The sequence below is a fragment of the Manis pentadactyla genome, chromosome 14 (assembly GCF_030020395.1).
Source record: "Manis pentadactyla isolate mManPen7 chromosome 14, mManPen7.hap1, whole genome shotgun sequence".
Classification (NCBI taxonomy): Eukaryota; Metazoa; Chordata; class Mammalia; order Pholidota; family Manidae; genus Manis; species Manis pentadactyla.
Window position 1 is genome coordinate 4564141 of NC_080032.1, and position 18309 is coordinate 4582449.

The 18309-nt window shown below is 41.4% G+C and overlaps 1 protein-coding gene across 1 annotated transcript in view; it reads right to left on the reverse strand.

Annotated features, from left to right (window-relative positions):
• MAPK1 (mitogen-activated protein kinase 1) overlaps window positions 1–8266 on the reverse strand; it is a 122510-nt gene extending 114244 nt beyond the window's left edge. The window contains exon 1 of the mRNA XM_057491339.1: window positions 7926–8266. Within this exon, the coding sequence (XP_057347322.1) occupies window positions 7926–8044 (119 nt within the window). The 5' untranslated portion in view covers window positions 8045–8266. The remainder of the gene's footprint in view (window positions 1–7925) is intronic.
• Between the last annotated feature and the right edge of the window lie 10043 nt (window positions 8267–18309).

Here is an 18309-nt window from a genome sequence, read left to right on the forward strand (position 1 = left end):
TGTAAACACCAGAGTAAAAACTACTTCTGCTCATCACTTTGAATCTACTGCCTAGCACATGGGTCAGGTACACACTTAATAATAAATCAACACTACCTTCCTGATAAAAACTAGCACATGGGTCAGGTACACACTTAATAATAAATCAACACTACCTTCCTGATAAAAACTAAGTCTGACCCTCATCTCTTCCAGGTACAGGTGTATCTTGCAGGTATTCCAGATTCGGTCCCGACCATTGCAATAAACTGAGTCAAATGCATTATTTGGTTTCTCTATGCATATAAAAGTTATGTTTACACTATACTGTAGTCTATTAAGTGTGCAACAGCATTATGTCTAAAAAGACAATGTACCTACCTTAATTAAAAACCAATTAAAAACACTAACCATTACCTGAGCTTTCAGTGAATTGTAATCACTGACACCACAGATGACCGAAACATACATAATGAAAAAGTTAAAAACATTCCAGGAATTACCAAAATGTGATACAGAGACAGACACTAAGTAAGCAAATACTGCTGGCAAATGGCACTGATAGACTTGCTTAACAACAGGGTTGCCAAAACCTTCAGTTTGTAAGAAAACAAAACAAAACAAAACAAAACAAAACAAAACAAAATACTATCTGTGAAGTGCAGTAAAGCAAAGCACAAGCAAACAAGTTTTTCTCTTCTACCTCCTCAACAGGCCCAAGTTCACTATGACAATCATCATTTTATACTTGGGTGCCAATGCATTCAGAAACCCAGGTTATAAGAAGTTATGTTTCTAGTACTGGAGGTCCTAGCCATGGCTATCAGACAACACAAAGAAATAAAAGGCATTCAGAGTGGTAAGGATGAAGTCAAACTGTCACTGTCTGCAGATGACATGATATTGTACATAACAAACCCTAAAGAATGCACTCCAAAACTACTAGAACTAATATCTGAATTCAGCAAAGTTGCAGGATACAAAATTAATACACAGAAATATGTTGCATTTCTATACACTAACAATGAACTAGCAGAAAGAGAAATCAGAAAAACAATTCCATTCACAATAACATCAAAAAAAATAAAATACCTAGGAATAAACCTAACCAAGGAAGTGAAAGACCTATACCCTGAAAACTACAAGGCACTCTTAAGAGAAATTAAAGAGGACACTAATAAATGGAAATTCATCCCATGCTGTTGGATAGGAAGAATTAATATTGTCAAAATGGCCATCCTGCCTAAAGCAATCTACAGATTCAATGCAATCCCTATCAAAATACCAACAGCATTCTTCAATGAACTGGAACAAATAGTTCTAAAATTCATATGGAACCACAAAACACCTTGAATAGCCAAAGCAATCCTGAGAAGAATAAAGCTGGGGGGATCTCGCTTCCCAACTTCAAGCTCTACTACAAAGCCACAGAAATCAAGACAATTTGACACTGGCACAAGAACAGATCCATAGACCAGTGGAACAGAATAGAGTCCACATATTAACCCAAGCATATATGGTCAACTAATATACAATAAAGGAGCCATGGACATACAATGGGGAATTGACAGTCTCTTCAACAGCTGGTGTTGGCAAAACTGGACAGCTACATGTAAGAGAATGAAACTGTACTATTGTCAAACCCCATACACAAAAGTAAACTCAAATTGGATCAAAGACCTGAATGTAAGTCATGAAACCATAAAACTCTTAGAAAACAAACATAGGCAAATATCTCTTGGACATAAACATGAGCAACTTCTTCATGAACGTATCTCACCAGGCAAGGGAAACAAAAGCAAAAATGAACAAATGGGACTTTATCAATCTAAAAGGCTTCTGTACAGCAAAGGACATCATCAGTAGAACAAAAAGATATCCTACAATATGGGAGAATATATTCATAAATGACATCCAATAATGGGTTGACATCCAAAATATATAAAGAGCTCACATACCTCAACAAACAAAAGGCAAATAATCCAATTTAAAAATGGGCAGAGGATATGAACAGACACTTCTCCAAAGAAGAAATTCAGATGGCCAACAGGCATATGAAAAGATGCTCCACATCACTAATCATTAGAGAAATGCAAATTAAAACCACAATGAGGTATTACCTCACACCAGTTAGGATGGCCACCATCCAAAAGACAAACAACAAATGTTGGCGAGGATGTGGAGAAAGGGGAACCCTCCTACACTGCTGGTGGGAATGTAAAGTAGTTCAACCTTTGTGGAAAGCAGTATGGAGTTTCCTCAAAAAACTCAAAATAGGAATACTATTTGACCCAGGAATTCCACTCCTAGGAATTTTGAAAAACACATATGCACCCCTACGTTTATCGCAGCACTATTTACAATAGCCAAGAAATGGAAGCAACTTAAGTGTCCATCTGTAGATGAATGGATAAAGAAGAGGTGGTACATATACACAATGGAATATTATTCAGCCATAAGAAAACAAATCCTACCATTTGCAACAACATGGATGGAGCTAGAGGGTATTATGCTCAGTGAAATAAGCCAGGCGAAGAAAGACAAGTATCAAATGATTTCATTTATCTGTGGAGTATAAGAACAAAGAAAAAACTGAAGGAACAAAACGGCAGCAGAATCACAGAACCCAAGAATGGACTAACAGTTACGAAAAGGGAAAGGGACTGTGGTGGGGACTTGATTATGGGAGGCGTCTAGTAACCGTAATGTTGCTCATGTAATTATACATTAATGATACCAAAATATAAATAAATAAATAAATAAATAAATAAGTTGTGTTTCCAGGTAGCTTGGTGTAACAGAAAAAGTCTATAGTAATTTCTTTTTTAACTTGGGTTTTTAAAAAAAAATGCAGGTTTTGGGGTTTAGACAAGTCTCAATTCTGCTACATACTCATTGGCGGTGAACCCTGGACTAGTCATCTGAGACCTGGTTTTCTTGTCTGAAAGTGAAAAAAATAATACCACAAAGATGAGCTGGTCTTTGATGAGCTCACATCTTTGAGCTCCAAAAATGTACAAGAGACTTCTTTAATAAAAGTTAAATTAGCAGTCAATAAGCAAAATTAAGAATCTGAATCCAGACCTGTTTCCAGGGCTCCAGCCTTTATAGATGAAATATACTCCTACTGGTCCTGCCTTTCAAACAGGTGGTAGAAATACCAAGCAGAGTCCCAGGGAGGGAGGGAGTTATGGAGATGGGCCTTAGAGGAAAGCAGGACTCAAATAGGGCCCAGGATTTCTCAGGAGTGGATTGGAAGGGCATGCTACTGGCATGTGACAGGCTGATTTTCCAGTGGAGGGACTGTACCAGGCCATTTAGCATGCCTGCCTCGACCACATACACTGAAGGCCAGTAATACCCACCAATGTAATAAAAAACCAGAAAGAAAGAAAAAAGGCCCACATACATTTCAAAATGCTCCTGGAGAGAAGGTAAAAACACACCACTAGACAAAGCAGAAAAAAAGAGAGTAATCACAGGGAGTAGAAAGCATGAGACACAAAGACATGGACAAAATGCAGAGATCTGATGAGGAGCTGGCAGAAAAAGGGCCATTCTTTAATGACTCTTACCTACAAAATCAAGTCCAAACCCCTATGCAAACTATGTCCTTTAGGACTTGGCTCTGCCCATCCCAGCTGTCTCAACTCCAGCTTTCTCCTTAAGGCACTCTATACTCCAGCCACCCCAAATAACTTGTAGTTTTCCTGATTGCTGTTTTCCTACTTCTGTGCCTTTGTGCATATGTTTTCCTCTACCCAGAATGCACTTCTTAAGGTGAACTCCTAGTTATACATCAACACCTGGCTCAAAAGTGTGAAGCCATACAAAGACAACTCCACATCACTCAGGCCTTTTTCTCCTTCACAGCACTTCTCACATTCCTTCTGTATGCCTCTGGTCTGTTCTCTGTTCTTGCCTAACTCCATCCCACTGCATAGACTAAGAGCTACTAAAGGGTAGGGACCATGTGAACCGTGGCATGTAACAGGTACTCAGTAAATGTTTTCTGAGTGAATTGATATTGCATGAAAGGCTCCTAAAAAAGAGTACAAGGAAAAGCAAACATCAGATATTTTCTGTTACTGAAAGCATTTATTTTCTCACCTCTGCTCTCTGGTTAAGTATCACCTAGGACCAGACAGACTGGGATGCTCTATCACTTCCTAGCTCTATGTCCTTCAGCAAGTCAGCTAACCTCTCTGTGTCTCAAGTTTCTTTACTTATAAGGTAACCACCTTTGCAGTGTGATTATGAGGATTGACTAACATATGTAAAAAAAGAAAAGAAAGTGCCAACTAAATGACAGTTCTACTAGTCCACCATAACCACAAAAACCGTAACAGGACAGGGTATTGTACCACTGGGAATGTGATCACAATGAAATTTGGTCGGAAGCATCTGTTGCTCTTTTTTAAGGAGCTGAAAGTCAACAAATCCAAAAGCTTGTCTTCAAGCTGCATTGTTTGCCCTCCGTAATATTCAATACCAATCCCCTAATAACCACGGTCTCCCCTGGCACCTTTGAGAATGTACACTCTCAGTTCTCTGGTCTGACCACACTTCCTCTGTCATCATCTGTAACTTGTCTTTTATTGACATCTAAAGTAAGGGATTTCTATGGCTCAGTTCTCACATTTTTTTCTCACCTTGTCCACTCTCAAGGCTTCAATTATTATCTCTATGGAGATGACCTTATGACTACTCAATCACATTCACAAAATATTTCAAACTCAACTTATCCAAAAATACTTAATCTTTGTCAATAAGACAATAAAGCATCACATTCAATCTCTCCCCCTCTCACACTCTTTTTCCTTTTTTCCTGATTCTCACACATCTCACTAGTCCTCAGGTTCCTCTTCCTTTGCTTTCCTCTAAAAGTATGTGTTCATCAGAGTTACCTCTCTGGTCTTTCTGTTCTACCTCAGCAGTTCTTAATCCTTGGGATAATGGACACCTATGAAAACATACTGAATGCTATGGACTGTTTATTAAAAAGAAAAAACATACACAACACCTACTTGCAATTTCACCTAACCAATTACCTCAAGAATCTGCTCATCCACATAAGACTACCACTTACATCATCTCCAGATTCTACTCCCCTCTTATAAATTCAAGGTGCCTTCTGGATACTACATAGCCTCAAAGGTCTACAGTCACCACTAAGCTAGCAAGTCCAAACCAGAACTCTCTTTCTCTCTAACAAACCTGCTCTGCCTACAGTATTCCTTCTAGGATAATGGCACCATCATCCTCCCAAGCTAGAAGCCTTGCAATGAACAACTGTGCCAAACCAACTCAATCACCAAGCCTTGTCTTAGAAATCCCTCTCAATCCAAATCTCACCTCTCTCAGGCTTATGCTTTAAGATCTCATCTTCCTTTGCTTCTTCCCATACTTGCCATACACAATTAAAGTCTACCACTCTTCTGACAAGAGTCCCTGATTCTATTGTTGTAAGGTTTCACACCCCCATCTACTACCTTCCACTGCCACTATTTTACTCTACCTCTAGATGATTACAATAGCCAGATTCCTCCACCTCAGTATTTTTCCCTATCATTTCTACCAGTGTTGATCTATTTTCCTAAAACATTTCAAAATTGACCATATCAACCATATCACTACCTCTTTCCAAAAGCAGTGATCCTTCTCCATTGGACAAATACACTACTAGCCTTAGTTCTGCCTTTAGAGTCCTCTACAATTTGCCACCTAAGGACTTTTCCAGGATTAGACTCCATAAGCACAAGCTGTCACTTGTGCCTGTTTTCTATCAAAAAGCCCCACTATAAAGGCCCAACTCAAACTCCACTCTTCAACTTTTTATCTTCCACATAATGACTAGGAAAGGGATCTGCACCAAAAAGGCAAAATTCGTAACGAAATTATTCAGGAAATGAAAAAAAAAAGTTGCCTGAAAAATCCTTAAATGCTTCTGGAAGCATTAAGTTTTTAAAAATACCGTAATTCAAATAATAACACTTCAATCCAGAACCCCTCCACAAACCCAGCATTTGTTAAATACTAGTAATGTGCATTTAGACTTACTCTTACTAGGGTTTACAATCAATTTGAAGATATGAACCTATAAGTGGACCCAGGATTCTAATTTAAACTACATTTGGACTTTACTTATGAAAGAAAAATGACAGTGAAAGTATGTGGCACTTCACCTAATAGACTTAGAAGGTCAAATAAGTCTACAGCAGTGATAGAAATAGTTTCAGATCTAAATCATCTTCAGATCAGATTAAACTTTCAACTAAAATGTTCTCAACCTGAAGATTTTTTGACCTATGGATTTTTTTCAGTCCCTATTTCCAATGTTCAATTTTTTTAAAGGGCCAAAGTACATGATGGGCAATTCTGAGCCTTCTCATAATACATGTTTACTGGCAGACATACCAGCAGGTGCAACAGCAATAAAATGTACGAGAGAAGTGATGCTGCAGATGGCATTTTTAGGGCCTTTCTTTTAGACCTGACCTAATTTAATTTCTCTATTGGTTCCTAAACCTGAATAATATTAATGTTCACAGCTATATCCTGTGAAGCATTTTTATCCTGAAAAGAATGAAAATATTCAAGAGTTATAGTCTTTTTTTTTTTAAGAATTTTAACTAGTCTATCTAGCTAAGACACTTTGTAAAACATGCCCTTTATGGCATTTCTAAAATTGTTATCATTTAAATTTTAATGTTTCTGAAATAGATTTTCTTATAACTGTAAAATATGCTAAAATTCTAAAATTATTAATAACACTAAGGAAAGCAGGGTGAAAGAGAAAGTGCTCTAGCATTTGAAATAGGAGCTGAGTACAATCTCAGGTCTGACTCTAGTTGTATAACTTTAGAAATTGGCTTCACCTAGAAATACAAATGAGAAAGGCACAGTACCTAGCACGAGGTGTCCAACAAATATTAGTTTCCTCCCTTCATTTCAGCATAAAAGACACACTCGTAAGATTTAGGTGTAAGGGAGTCTACATTTCCACAAATATTCATCGGCACAGAACACTACACAGCTAGTTGGTTCTAACAATACCGCCGCCCTCAAGCCCTAACTTTTCTGAGGATCTGATCAAGAAGAAGGAGCTTGCATGTGATTCTGCAATTACTCCATTAAAACTGCATATATATTGACCACTAAAACATTAACAGGAAAAGTCCACAGTAATTGTGCTGAAACGTCTGGATGCATTTATGCCGGGTAAGAGGGCTCATTCGGGGTAAAGGGGGAAAAAAACGTCGAATTAGGCCCAACTCCAAACGTCTCTTTAATAAATCAAGACAGCGATGCTGTCTTATCCTTCCTGAAACACAAACAGTACGGCATTAAAATACACTTTTAAACTTTTAAGACTGAAATATTCACTGGGCCACTAATGCTTTGTAGAAAGCCTGCGCAGGAGAGCACTATGAGCACCATTTAGCGCCACTAAAGGTATTTCATGAAAGCCGTTCTCAGAAAACACAGGCGAGGTGATTATTACTGCACTAACATTAGATTATTATTTCGGCGTTCTGCACACACGCCGAAGCGAACCGCTCGCTCTCGATACCGCGGCCGCCTCCACCACCTACCAGCGTCTGAAGGAATTCCCGGCTTTACAATCGGAGGTCAAAAGCGCCACGATATTCGCAAACTGGGGGGCCGGCGCTTCCGTCCCTTCCCGGGGGTCCCAAAAGCCGCGCAGCGCCCGGTCCCGAGAGTCCCCGAGCGCTGGCCTCCGCCCCCCGCGCCCCTCCCCGCGGCGAGCGAGGGCCGGCCCGCGGAGCGCGCAACACCCAAACCTCGACCGACCCCGGGGCCCCGCCCGAGGCCCCCCGACGCGCAACCGAGACGAAGCCAGGGGTCGGGGTCGCGGCGGCGCGGACCCCGGGCGGCGGGGCGGGCGGGTGCGGCAGGGCCTGCGGGAGGGCGCGGACACTCACCACACCATGCCGTAGGCGCCCTCGCCGATGTACGAGAGGTTGGTGTAGCGCGGCCCCACGTCGAACACCTGCCCGCGGACCATCTCGGGGCCCGCGCCCGCTGCCGCTGCCGCCGCCATGTTGGCTGCCGGTCCGCCGCCGCCGCCGCGCTGGGTTCGACGCTCTGCGGCTGCCGCTCGGCCCACGCCGCGCCTCCGGAGGGACCGCGACGCTGCCCGTGCAGCCGCCGCCGCTGACCGCAAAGGAGCACGGAGGGTGCCGCTCAAGACGGCCGGGGAGGCGACTGCCGTTCAGACCGACTCCCAGCCTGACTGACTGACGGGAGGGCCGGCGGACGCAGGGAGGGCCGGCGGACGCAGGGAGGGGCCCGCGCCCAGGAGGGCGCCGAGGCGGGGCCAGGAAGCGTGCGCGCGGATTGGCTCCTCGCGGCTGGGGGCGGGGATGCGCGGGTGGCGGAAGCAGCGAGCTCGGGGCGGAGCACTGCGGCGGCGACGGAGATGCCGCCCTGCGCGGTCACGTGCGTCTGTAGGGGAGCTGGTGCGGGAGGTGCCTCTGGAGACGCCGAAGGACACCCGAGTGTCGGCACTGAACCCGCAGGGCTGAACCTGGGAGATGGTAGGGGACAGGGAAAGCCCCGGAGCGGGGCCCCGACTGAGGCAGAGAGCGACCCGGGACGGCGATGCTCCCGCCACAAACCGGCCGCAGGCCTGGGCGAGTCCACGGCCCCCACACACAACGGAGGCCTGGAGACAAGGGCAGACACCGAAAAAACATGACTGAGACCGAGAGAGAAATCTACATACTGAGAAAGTGTAAAACACAAAGGTCAGGACCACAGGGAGAGACTGGCAGGATCCGCTGATCAGAGGCTCGTTCAACAAGTGTTTGTTGAGCATCTACCATGTTCCTGGGCACCCAACCTCGTGGAAGTTACATTCTGGAGGAAGGAGATAGGTTAGGTAGACAGATACGTCGAGGAAATAGGTAAGTAGGTAGATAACCACACAAATAGGTGACACTCCAGCTATGATAAGTACTGTGAAGAAATATAAAGCCAAGGAATGGGTTAGGGAGTCGGGACACTAGAGAAAGGAACTGACATTTAGAGACTGAGATCCAGATGGGTACAGATTGACAGAAGAAGCTTATGCATAAGACATACCGAAAATATAAACGCAAAGATGGAAACTCTAAAACCAAAACATGGAGTTTTAGAGAAAATGAAACAAATACACAGGCCCAGAAATAGTCACAAACACCAGAGGCTGAGATATGAAAATCAGAATCCTGAAGCAAGTGAATGCCAAGAGTAGCTAAGACTATGAGACAAAATGATCCAGCCGCTGCTTCTGAACCATTTCCAGGCCGTCTTTGGAGGGGGAGTAAGGGTGGAAAGTTGAAAACCACCAGCTCTGGACTTCAGACATTGGCCAGAGTTCAACTAGTCAATCTCAAAGGCAAATAAGAAAAATTAAAAAACCCCTCTAGGGAAAAATATGTGGCAGATAAGAAAGTACTAGAGCCCAAAATCACTCATTTGAAATATGTTTGGTCCATGAAGCAGAACCTAGCTTTAGAAAACACCTGACTTCTTAGCATAAAAGGGTGTTGCATCTTTTAAAGAACAGGCGAAGATAAATGGACAGTACAATAAAGTTAAAACCACAATAACCAAAGTGAAATTCAGGGGGCATAACACTAAGAAAATCTGACAATGCAGAAGAGCAAATTTGCAATATGGAAGATAAACATAAGAACAAATCAAAGTGATTGATAGAATTCTTCGAGAGAAGAAAATGGATAAGAGAAGATCATGGAGATTCAGTCTATAGGCATCCTCCAAAAGAAGGCAAAGCAAATCAGAAGCAGTAATTAAAATTACAATAAAAGGAAACATTCCTTAGGTCTGAAAGGATCTGAGGTGGAAATGGAAAATCAAGTGAGTTCACTGGGATCCTGAAAAAATAAGGAGAAACCAGCCTCAAGACATTCTCTGGAAAAACTTCAATTGCAGGAATGAAGAACAAACCCTAACCCAATAAGAAAAAAAAAATTATTTGTAAAAAAACTAAAAACTGTTTTCCTACAGATTCCTCCCCTGTAATCATTAAACGCCGAAGGAAAATTAAACAAGATTGTCAGCACCCTGAGGGGGCAGAAACACCCATTGGATGGGTCCATTCCCTCCAATACCTTCGTTCCTCCCAGGTTCTGAACCATTGCTCAGAATCTCTCTCCTGAACTCCAGGTCGCTTGTCTAGGTAGACAGTCCCACGTGACCCCCTACAGGTACTTCAGCTCCAGGGACTCAAACTGCCAACGGTGAACTACAGGAGTTCTGCCAGAAGCTTTGATTCTTGGCTGCTCCACTTACTACCTGTATGACCTTGGCCTCAGTTTCCTCACTCTTAAAATGAAGAGCATAGTAGTACCTACCTCATAAGTTTGTTGCATGGTGTAAATAAGATAACACATGTAAGGAGCCTGGCACATAGTAAGTAGCCAGTGAATGTTATCTGCTGTTGTTTTCTGCCCCACCCCAACCTGTTCCTCATCTTGTGTCTGTGGATAGCATCACCACCCAGATACTCAAGCTGGAAGTTTGGGTACGATCCTCCACTCATTTTACCTCGCTTCTAGCTTCTCCCCCATCCAACCAATCACAGACTTCTGTAAATTTGTTTTCATTAATTTTTCTATAAGCATTGCTACTCAAAGTGTGGTCTCCAGACCAGCAGCAGCAGCCTTATGTGGGAGTTTGTTAGGAAGGCAGCATTCAGGCCCAACCCCGAGCCTACTGAATCAGGATCTTCATTTTAACAAGAACCCCAGGTGGTTCATATGCATCTCGAACTTCAAAAAGCACTGTTTTGTTTTGTTTTGTTTTTACTGAGGTATAATTGACATAAAATATATTAGTTTCAGGTGTACAACATAATGATTCAACATTTGTATATATTGGGGAATGACCACCATAATAAGTCTAGTTAACACCTATAACCACAGATAGTTATGGACTTTTGAGAAGCACAATTTTAAATGTATCTACTTCATCTCCACCATCATTCTGCTGTTTAAAGCCTGCTGCATCGACTCTCTCCCCCAGGCTACCAGAATAAACTAACTCTCTTCTGCTTTCAGTGCTGCCTGTCTCCACTTGCTGTCTGATACCCAGATCAGTCTTTCCCTAACAAATTTGACTGTGTCACTCCCCTTCTTAAAGCAAACCAGTGGCTCCCCACTGCCCTCAGACTGAGGCCTTTGCTGACCACCCATCCATTCCGGCTGTGCTACTCTGCCCCGCTTGCCTTCCATGCTTCAGCCAGACTAGACTGCTGTCAGTCCTCTCATCTTTCAGTCTTACCACATACCTGTACCATATTCTCTCTCCACTCTTCCAGCATTTGTGGGCATTTTAAAGCCACCACACTATCATCAAATGATGCCTCTGACCACTAATTTTCTCCAGGGAAATTCTCTTGCCTGATTCCATGGGCACCACATAACCCTATGATTAGAGTTTGACCTCACTTGTGGTTTTCAACAGGGTAAGTGCATTGATCAGAGGACATCCCTATTCAGGTCCCTTGGCAATTATTGTTCATTCTCAGATGCTGTTTAGATATACATCAGTCTCTTTTGAGTCAGGTTAGGATGTGTCAGGCCCAGAAGGAACAGTCATCTAGCTACACTGACAACACAAAGTTGTCTTCTGGAAGCACACAGCTGAGAACTAGGCTCTGAAACACTGTGAAACCATACTAAGCCACTGTCCAAACATAAGACCCTGCTTAGATGACCCCCTGACCACCTGGATGTCTTCCTTCTGTCTCTCTAGAGTAATGTCAGTTCATAGATCTGTGGAATCTCATCAAACAATAGATATATGTTATTTTTGCCTACCCAATCAACTTTTCTTTGGTGAAATGTCTCTTCTGCACTCTTACGTGGTCTGGAGGGCTGTCTCCACCGCCACCACCACCACCACCACTCTCAGTCAAGGGCAAGCATGCGGCATCAGGCTCCCCAGTCAGTCACAGATGTTAGTTCAAGGGACGACCTGATCCGGGCCAGTGACACTCAGCCCAGACAGTTGCAAAAGCAGTTGGGAAAGGAGTACCCTCTCTCTGCTGGGGTGCTAGGGCAGTGAGAAGTCTTAGAGGCAAGCATGCTGTGATTTGAGAAATGCCTCCTAAAAATGAAGGTGAGACAGAGAGAGCTCAGTTCAGAGATGGAGGCAGTTTCCTGATGACACAGTTTGAGGTAGTATTCAGCTCAGCCTGGACTTTACAGGTTCATGAGCCAATGCATTCTCTTTTTTACTGATGTTAGTTTGAGGTAGGTCTCTGTCACTTGAAACCACAAGAGTTTCTGACTAATCCACTACCCAGTTAACTCCCTTTTCTGCAAAAATTGCGCAGAATTGTATAATAAATTACTGAGACATGAATCAGAAGCTCATGAATGATGAAACAAGAGAAAAGAACTGGCAATGAGCCTTCAAACTAGCTGAAGATAGAGAGATAACTGAATAATAACACCACTCAGTAGAGACTGTTTAGTGCTGATAAGTGAAATAATTGTCATTGCTATGGTGACAAACAAAATGCAAAAGAAAAAAATTGAGAAAGAGGATTTTTAAAAATAGGGTTTTTAACCTCAGATTAATGCAGTGAAAACCAGAGAGGAAGAAACAGGGTAAAAAATCAAGGCATTAAGTTTTTATTTTACATAAAATAAAGATAAAGGCCATTTTAAAAAATGGTATAACCTAATATATTTTTTCAGTGTAAAAATCTTGATGTCTACCTTATAAATTTTATAGGGAAAAGCAAAGATGTAATTCATACAGCAAAAATCAAGGGTCTTGTACCAAGAAGTATACTATTTTCCTCATATCATAAATTGAAAATAAATGGCAAGGAATCAAAAAACATTAGAACACCAAAAAATTTGATGATGGAAAGTTAGATAAGGTGTAACAAATAAGGCAAATGTAAATGAATAAGAAAATGTAAATGGCTAAAATTCCTATTTAAAAATATGAAAATCTCAGGTCAGATCAAAGGACAGACTCTGAATATGTACTGTTGTTAAAAAATATATGTCAAGATGGGTGGGAAGGGAGGGATAAGGGGGAAAAAGGGGTTTTACGATTAACATACATAATGTAGCAGGCGGGGGGACCCGGGGAAGGCAGTATAACACAGAGGAGACAAGCAGTGATTCTATAGCATCTTACTACGCTGATGGACAGGGACTGTAATGGGGTGTGGGGGGGGACTTGATAATAGGGGGAGTCTAGTAACCATAATATTGCTCATGTAATTGTACATTAATAATAGCAAAATGTAAATAAATAAATAAATAAAATAATATATATATGCCAAGAAATACAAAGTATAAAAAGGCATTGTGGAACCATATGCACCAAATAACAACACAAAACAGGAAACAAAAGTCTTTAGAAACACAACACTACTAATAGAAACAGTTACTAAAATATACACCACTATCAAACATATATAAAATGAACAAAAATAGATGAATTAAACAACAGAATTAATAAGGCATAAAAATATACACTTAGTTCTATGACCTGCATAAAATACAAAAAATTATCCTATCCTGGACCACAAAAGGGTTTTCATAAATTCAAGTAAGCAAATATTGTTCAGGTCAAATCCTCTGATCACAGCACAAATAATCATGCAAACTCACATTTCAATTTCCCCATTGGAAAATTAACAAACATTCTACTAAATAATGTTTCTGTCCGGAAGGAAATATGAACACAGCAACATACTTCGGAAGACTGTGAAAATAAGATGGCTATTACTGAAAGTTTGGAGGGCAATTTCTTTAATATTGAAGGCTGGGTGGGCCACTGGCACCATTATAATATAACAGTCTAGTCTACACAGAGCAGCTGTTTTTCATCCCCTTTTCTGGGTTGCCCTTATCTGTCCATTTCTTAAATTTCAGTGTCCTTCACTTGCTTGCCCGTTAGGAGCTTTCAGCTGTAGGTCCAGAAAACTTTGCATCAAACAGGGTCTGGACTAGGACAGGGGAGCACAGTGCAACAGTTAAGGAGACACTGTCACAGTCAAGCAAGTGCCCCAGCCCCTGAGAGCCCCTCCTTAAATGCTGTCTCCGAGGCACCTCGTTGCCTCACCCTAGTTCTGACCCTGCCCAACCAAGTTGGTGTAAACAGTAAGGACTGGTACTTTCTCACAGGAATGCCACAGGTAAGCTCTTGCTCCTCTTCTCTGCCCTTTTCTGGGCTCTGCCCTATTCTGTGCGTTGGCACCATCCTCAGGTTAGTAGGAAGATGACTGGAGCAGTTCCAGATGGCACAGAAGTATCACACTGTTCAAAGGCAGAAAAGGGACTGTCTCTCTGGCAGCCCCCTTAGGGACAGGAAACCACCCAGCCACCCAGCAGTCTTCCCTCAGCCTCATCTACAGGTCGGGTCACATGCCCACACCGTCTAATCACCGTCAGGAAGAGCAAGACCACTCTGAGAGTCTCAGGCCCGTTGAGATTTACCCTTGGAACCCAGGAGAGGGTGACCTTCCCTTGGCCACAGGGAGGAAGGGTGGGCAGCCCACTTGAGTCAGGGCTCCAGCATCCAGGAGAGAGGGAATGGATGGGCAATCAAAGGGGTTACGCCACCCTTCTCTCATGAAGTACTCCCGCCAGGGTGCCTCCCACCTTCACCACCAAGGGCCCAAGTCTCCCTTTCGAGCCCAAATTGCACATATCAGCTCCACACTCAAGGGCACGACCCTCATTACAGATCTCCACCTGAACTCCTCACCTACCCATTGTTGCCTAAACTCCCAAGAGCCCTCCACCCTCTCAGTTCCCCGAGCCAACAGGTAAACATCTTCCCCAGCCACATTCTTTACCAACTCCAGCATCCATTCATGCCCAGGCCTCCTTCCTGGGCTGCCTAAACATTTTTTTAATGAACTTTATTTTTTAGATTTACAGAAAAAAATGCAAAGAGTTCCAATATCCCATACCAAGTTTCCCCTGTTATTAACATCTTATATTAGTGTGGCACAGTTGATATAATTAATGAACTAGTATTGATACAATGTTATGAATTAAAGCCTTTATTAAAATTTTCTTAGTTTTTACCAAAGATCCTTCTTCTGTTCCAAGATCCCATCCAGAATTGCACATGATATGTATTCATCATGCCATTTTGACAGTTTCTCAGACTTTCCATGTTTCCAATGACCTTGACAGTTTTGGGGAGTACTGATTAAGTATTTTATAGACTGCCCCTCAGTTGGGATTTGTCTAATGATTTTCTCATAATACATCTGGGTATTTGGGTTTTGGGGAGGAAGACCACAGAGGTAAAATGCATTTTCATCACATAATATCAAGGTTACATACTATCAACATGACATCACTATCAATGTTGACCTTGATCATGTGGCTGAGTTCATGTTTGTCGGATTTCTTCCCTGTAAAGTTACTCTTTTTTCCCCTTTTCCAGACTATGCTCTTTAGGAAGTGGGGAGTTATGCTCCACCTTGAGGGTTGTGTATTTTCAGAAATTATTTGGAATTTTTCTGCATGGGCGATTAATCTCTAATACTGTTTGAGTCTTATAATTTATATCAAAATAATATCAAACTTAAAAGCTACAACAAGGACAGTATAAGAACTTGCATATCCCCTTTCTTACCTCCTTTCTCCATATATGTATATTTATGAATATTATATATATTCACATATAATGATATGCATATATATAATTATTATAATTCTTTTTCTGAACCATTTGAAGGAAAGTTCAAGAGTTGATGCCCCCGTCATTCCTAAACACCCTAAGAGTATTTCCCCAAACAAGAAGTCTCCTACTTACCCACAGCACAGTCGTCAGGATGAGGACTGAGCGTGCTGCACAGCCTTGCCACACTGCCGTCATACCCAGACTCCATCCAAATTTCACCAGCTGCTGTGCAATGTCTCTTATTTTTCTGGTCCAGGATTCAATCCAGGATTATATACCGCATTTACTTGCTGTGCGTTTTTAACCTTCGGTATGTAACACTTCCTGGGTCATTCCTCATCTTTCATGGCCACTTGTTTTTGTTTTCTTTCGTGTGTTTAGTGAACTGTTTTTAATTTTTTTTATTTTTTACATTAACATACAGTAAAATCAACTTTTTAAATGTACAGTTCTATGAGTTTTAGTCCAGATTAGACTTGTGTGCCTGCGACCACAATAAAGCTATAGAAAACTCCCAGCACTCCCCCAGACTCCCAGGTGCCCCCCTTTCACATCACTCTCCCCCACCCCCAGCCCCTTGCACCCACTGATCTATTTTCCATCACTACAGTTTTGTCTTTTCAAGAATGTCTTATAAAGTGGAATCATAAAGTGTATAACTTTTTCCAACTGGCTTCTTTCCTTCAGAATAATGCCTTTGAAATTCACCTAGTTGTAGCATGTATCAATAGCCTGTACATTTTGTTGGGGTCTAGTATTCTATGCCATTATATGGATGTGCCACAATTGGTTTATCTGTTCACCAGTTGAAAAAACATTTTTTTTTTCAGTTTTGGGTGATTATGAACAGAGCTGCTATAAGCATTTGTGTATAGGTTTTTGTGTCAATATAAGTTTTCATTTCCCTGGAGTACATGCCCCGAGGTGGAATTGCTGAGTCATATGGTAAGTGAACATTTACCTCTATAAGAAACTGTCAAAAATATTGTAACAACTTGGTATGGTGATAGCTGGTACTTAGAATTATCATGTATATAAATGTTGAATCACTGTGTTGTACACCTGAAACTAATGTAATGTAATACTGTGTGTCAACTACCCTTCAATAAAAAATAATTATCTAAAAAAAAAAAAAAAAAAAAAAAAAAAGAATAATCTCCAAACAGCTATTTAATAAACATATACTCATCTTTAAAAAAAAAAAAAAAAAAAAAAAAAAAAAGAAACTGTCAGATTGTTTTCCAGGGTGACTACAATTTTACATTCCCATTAGCAATATGTGAAAGTTCAATTTATTTAAAATCCTTGCTCATATATGGTATTATCCATATCTTTTATTCTGGATATTCTAACAGGTGCAAAACAGTATCTTCTATGTTTCTATGTTTTCTCCCCTAAATTTTATAGTTTTACATTTTGCACTTAGATCTATGATCCATTTGGAGTTGATTTTGCATAAGGTGTGAGACTTAGATTGAGGTTCACTTTTGCATATGGAGGTCCAGTAGTTCCAATGCCAGTTGTTGAAAAGACTGTCCTTTCTCCACTAAACTGCCTTTGCAGTGTTGTCAAAAATCAATTGGCAATAGGTGACATCAGAGAAGAAATAGCAAAGTAAGGAGCTTCAGGAACCCATCTATTTAGAGAAACAATTGAACTGTCAGAAGTTGCCTGAAGAAACTGTTATGAATTCTGGAGTCTAATAGAACACTTTCAGCGACAAGGGGAGATCTTGATGAAGAGGCTGGTAAATTTCAGTTTTTTGTGCGACAGCGGATGCTATCCCTATCCCCCATTCTGGTGGCAGACAATTGAAGGGAAAATAGAAATTACATATGACACAGTAATTCCACTTCTGGGTATTTACCTGAATAAAGCAAAATCACTAATTTGAAAGATATAGCACCCCCTAAGTTTACTGCAGCATTATTTACCATAGCCAAGATATGGATCAACCTAAGTGTCCATCAGTGGATGAATTGATATAGATGTGGTATGATAAAGATAACACAATGGAATATTATTCAGCCATAGAAAAATAATGAAATCTTGCCATTTGTGACAACATGGATGGACCCAGAGGGTATTATGCTAAGTCAGTCAGAGAAAGAAAAATACATATTGATTCACTTATATATGGAATCTAAAAAACAAAATAAATGAACAAACAAGCAGTTAAACAATTCCCAGACAAGCAAAAATGAACAAACAAGCAAAACAGAAGTAGACTAACAAATACAGAGAACAAACTGGTAGTTGCTATAGGGGAAGAGGGTGGGTGGGATGGTTGAATTAGGTTAAGGAGATAAAGAGGTACAAATTTACAGTTATAAAATAAATAAGTCACAGAACCCAGGAAGGGGCTCACAGTTGCCAAAGGGAAAGGGGCTTGGTGGAAGGAGGGAGGGAGGGAGAAGGGGAATAAGGGGCATTACGATTAGCACACATAACGTGGTGGGGCACAGGGAAGGCAGTATAGCACAGAGAAGACAAGTCGTGACTCCAGAGCATCTTACTACGCTGATGGACAGTGACTGTAACAGGGTATATAGGGGGGACTTGATAATGGGGGGAATCTAGTAACCACAATGTTGCTCATGTAAGTGTATATTAATGATATTGAAAGATAAA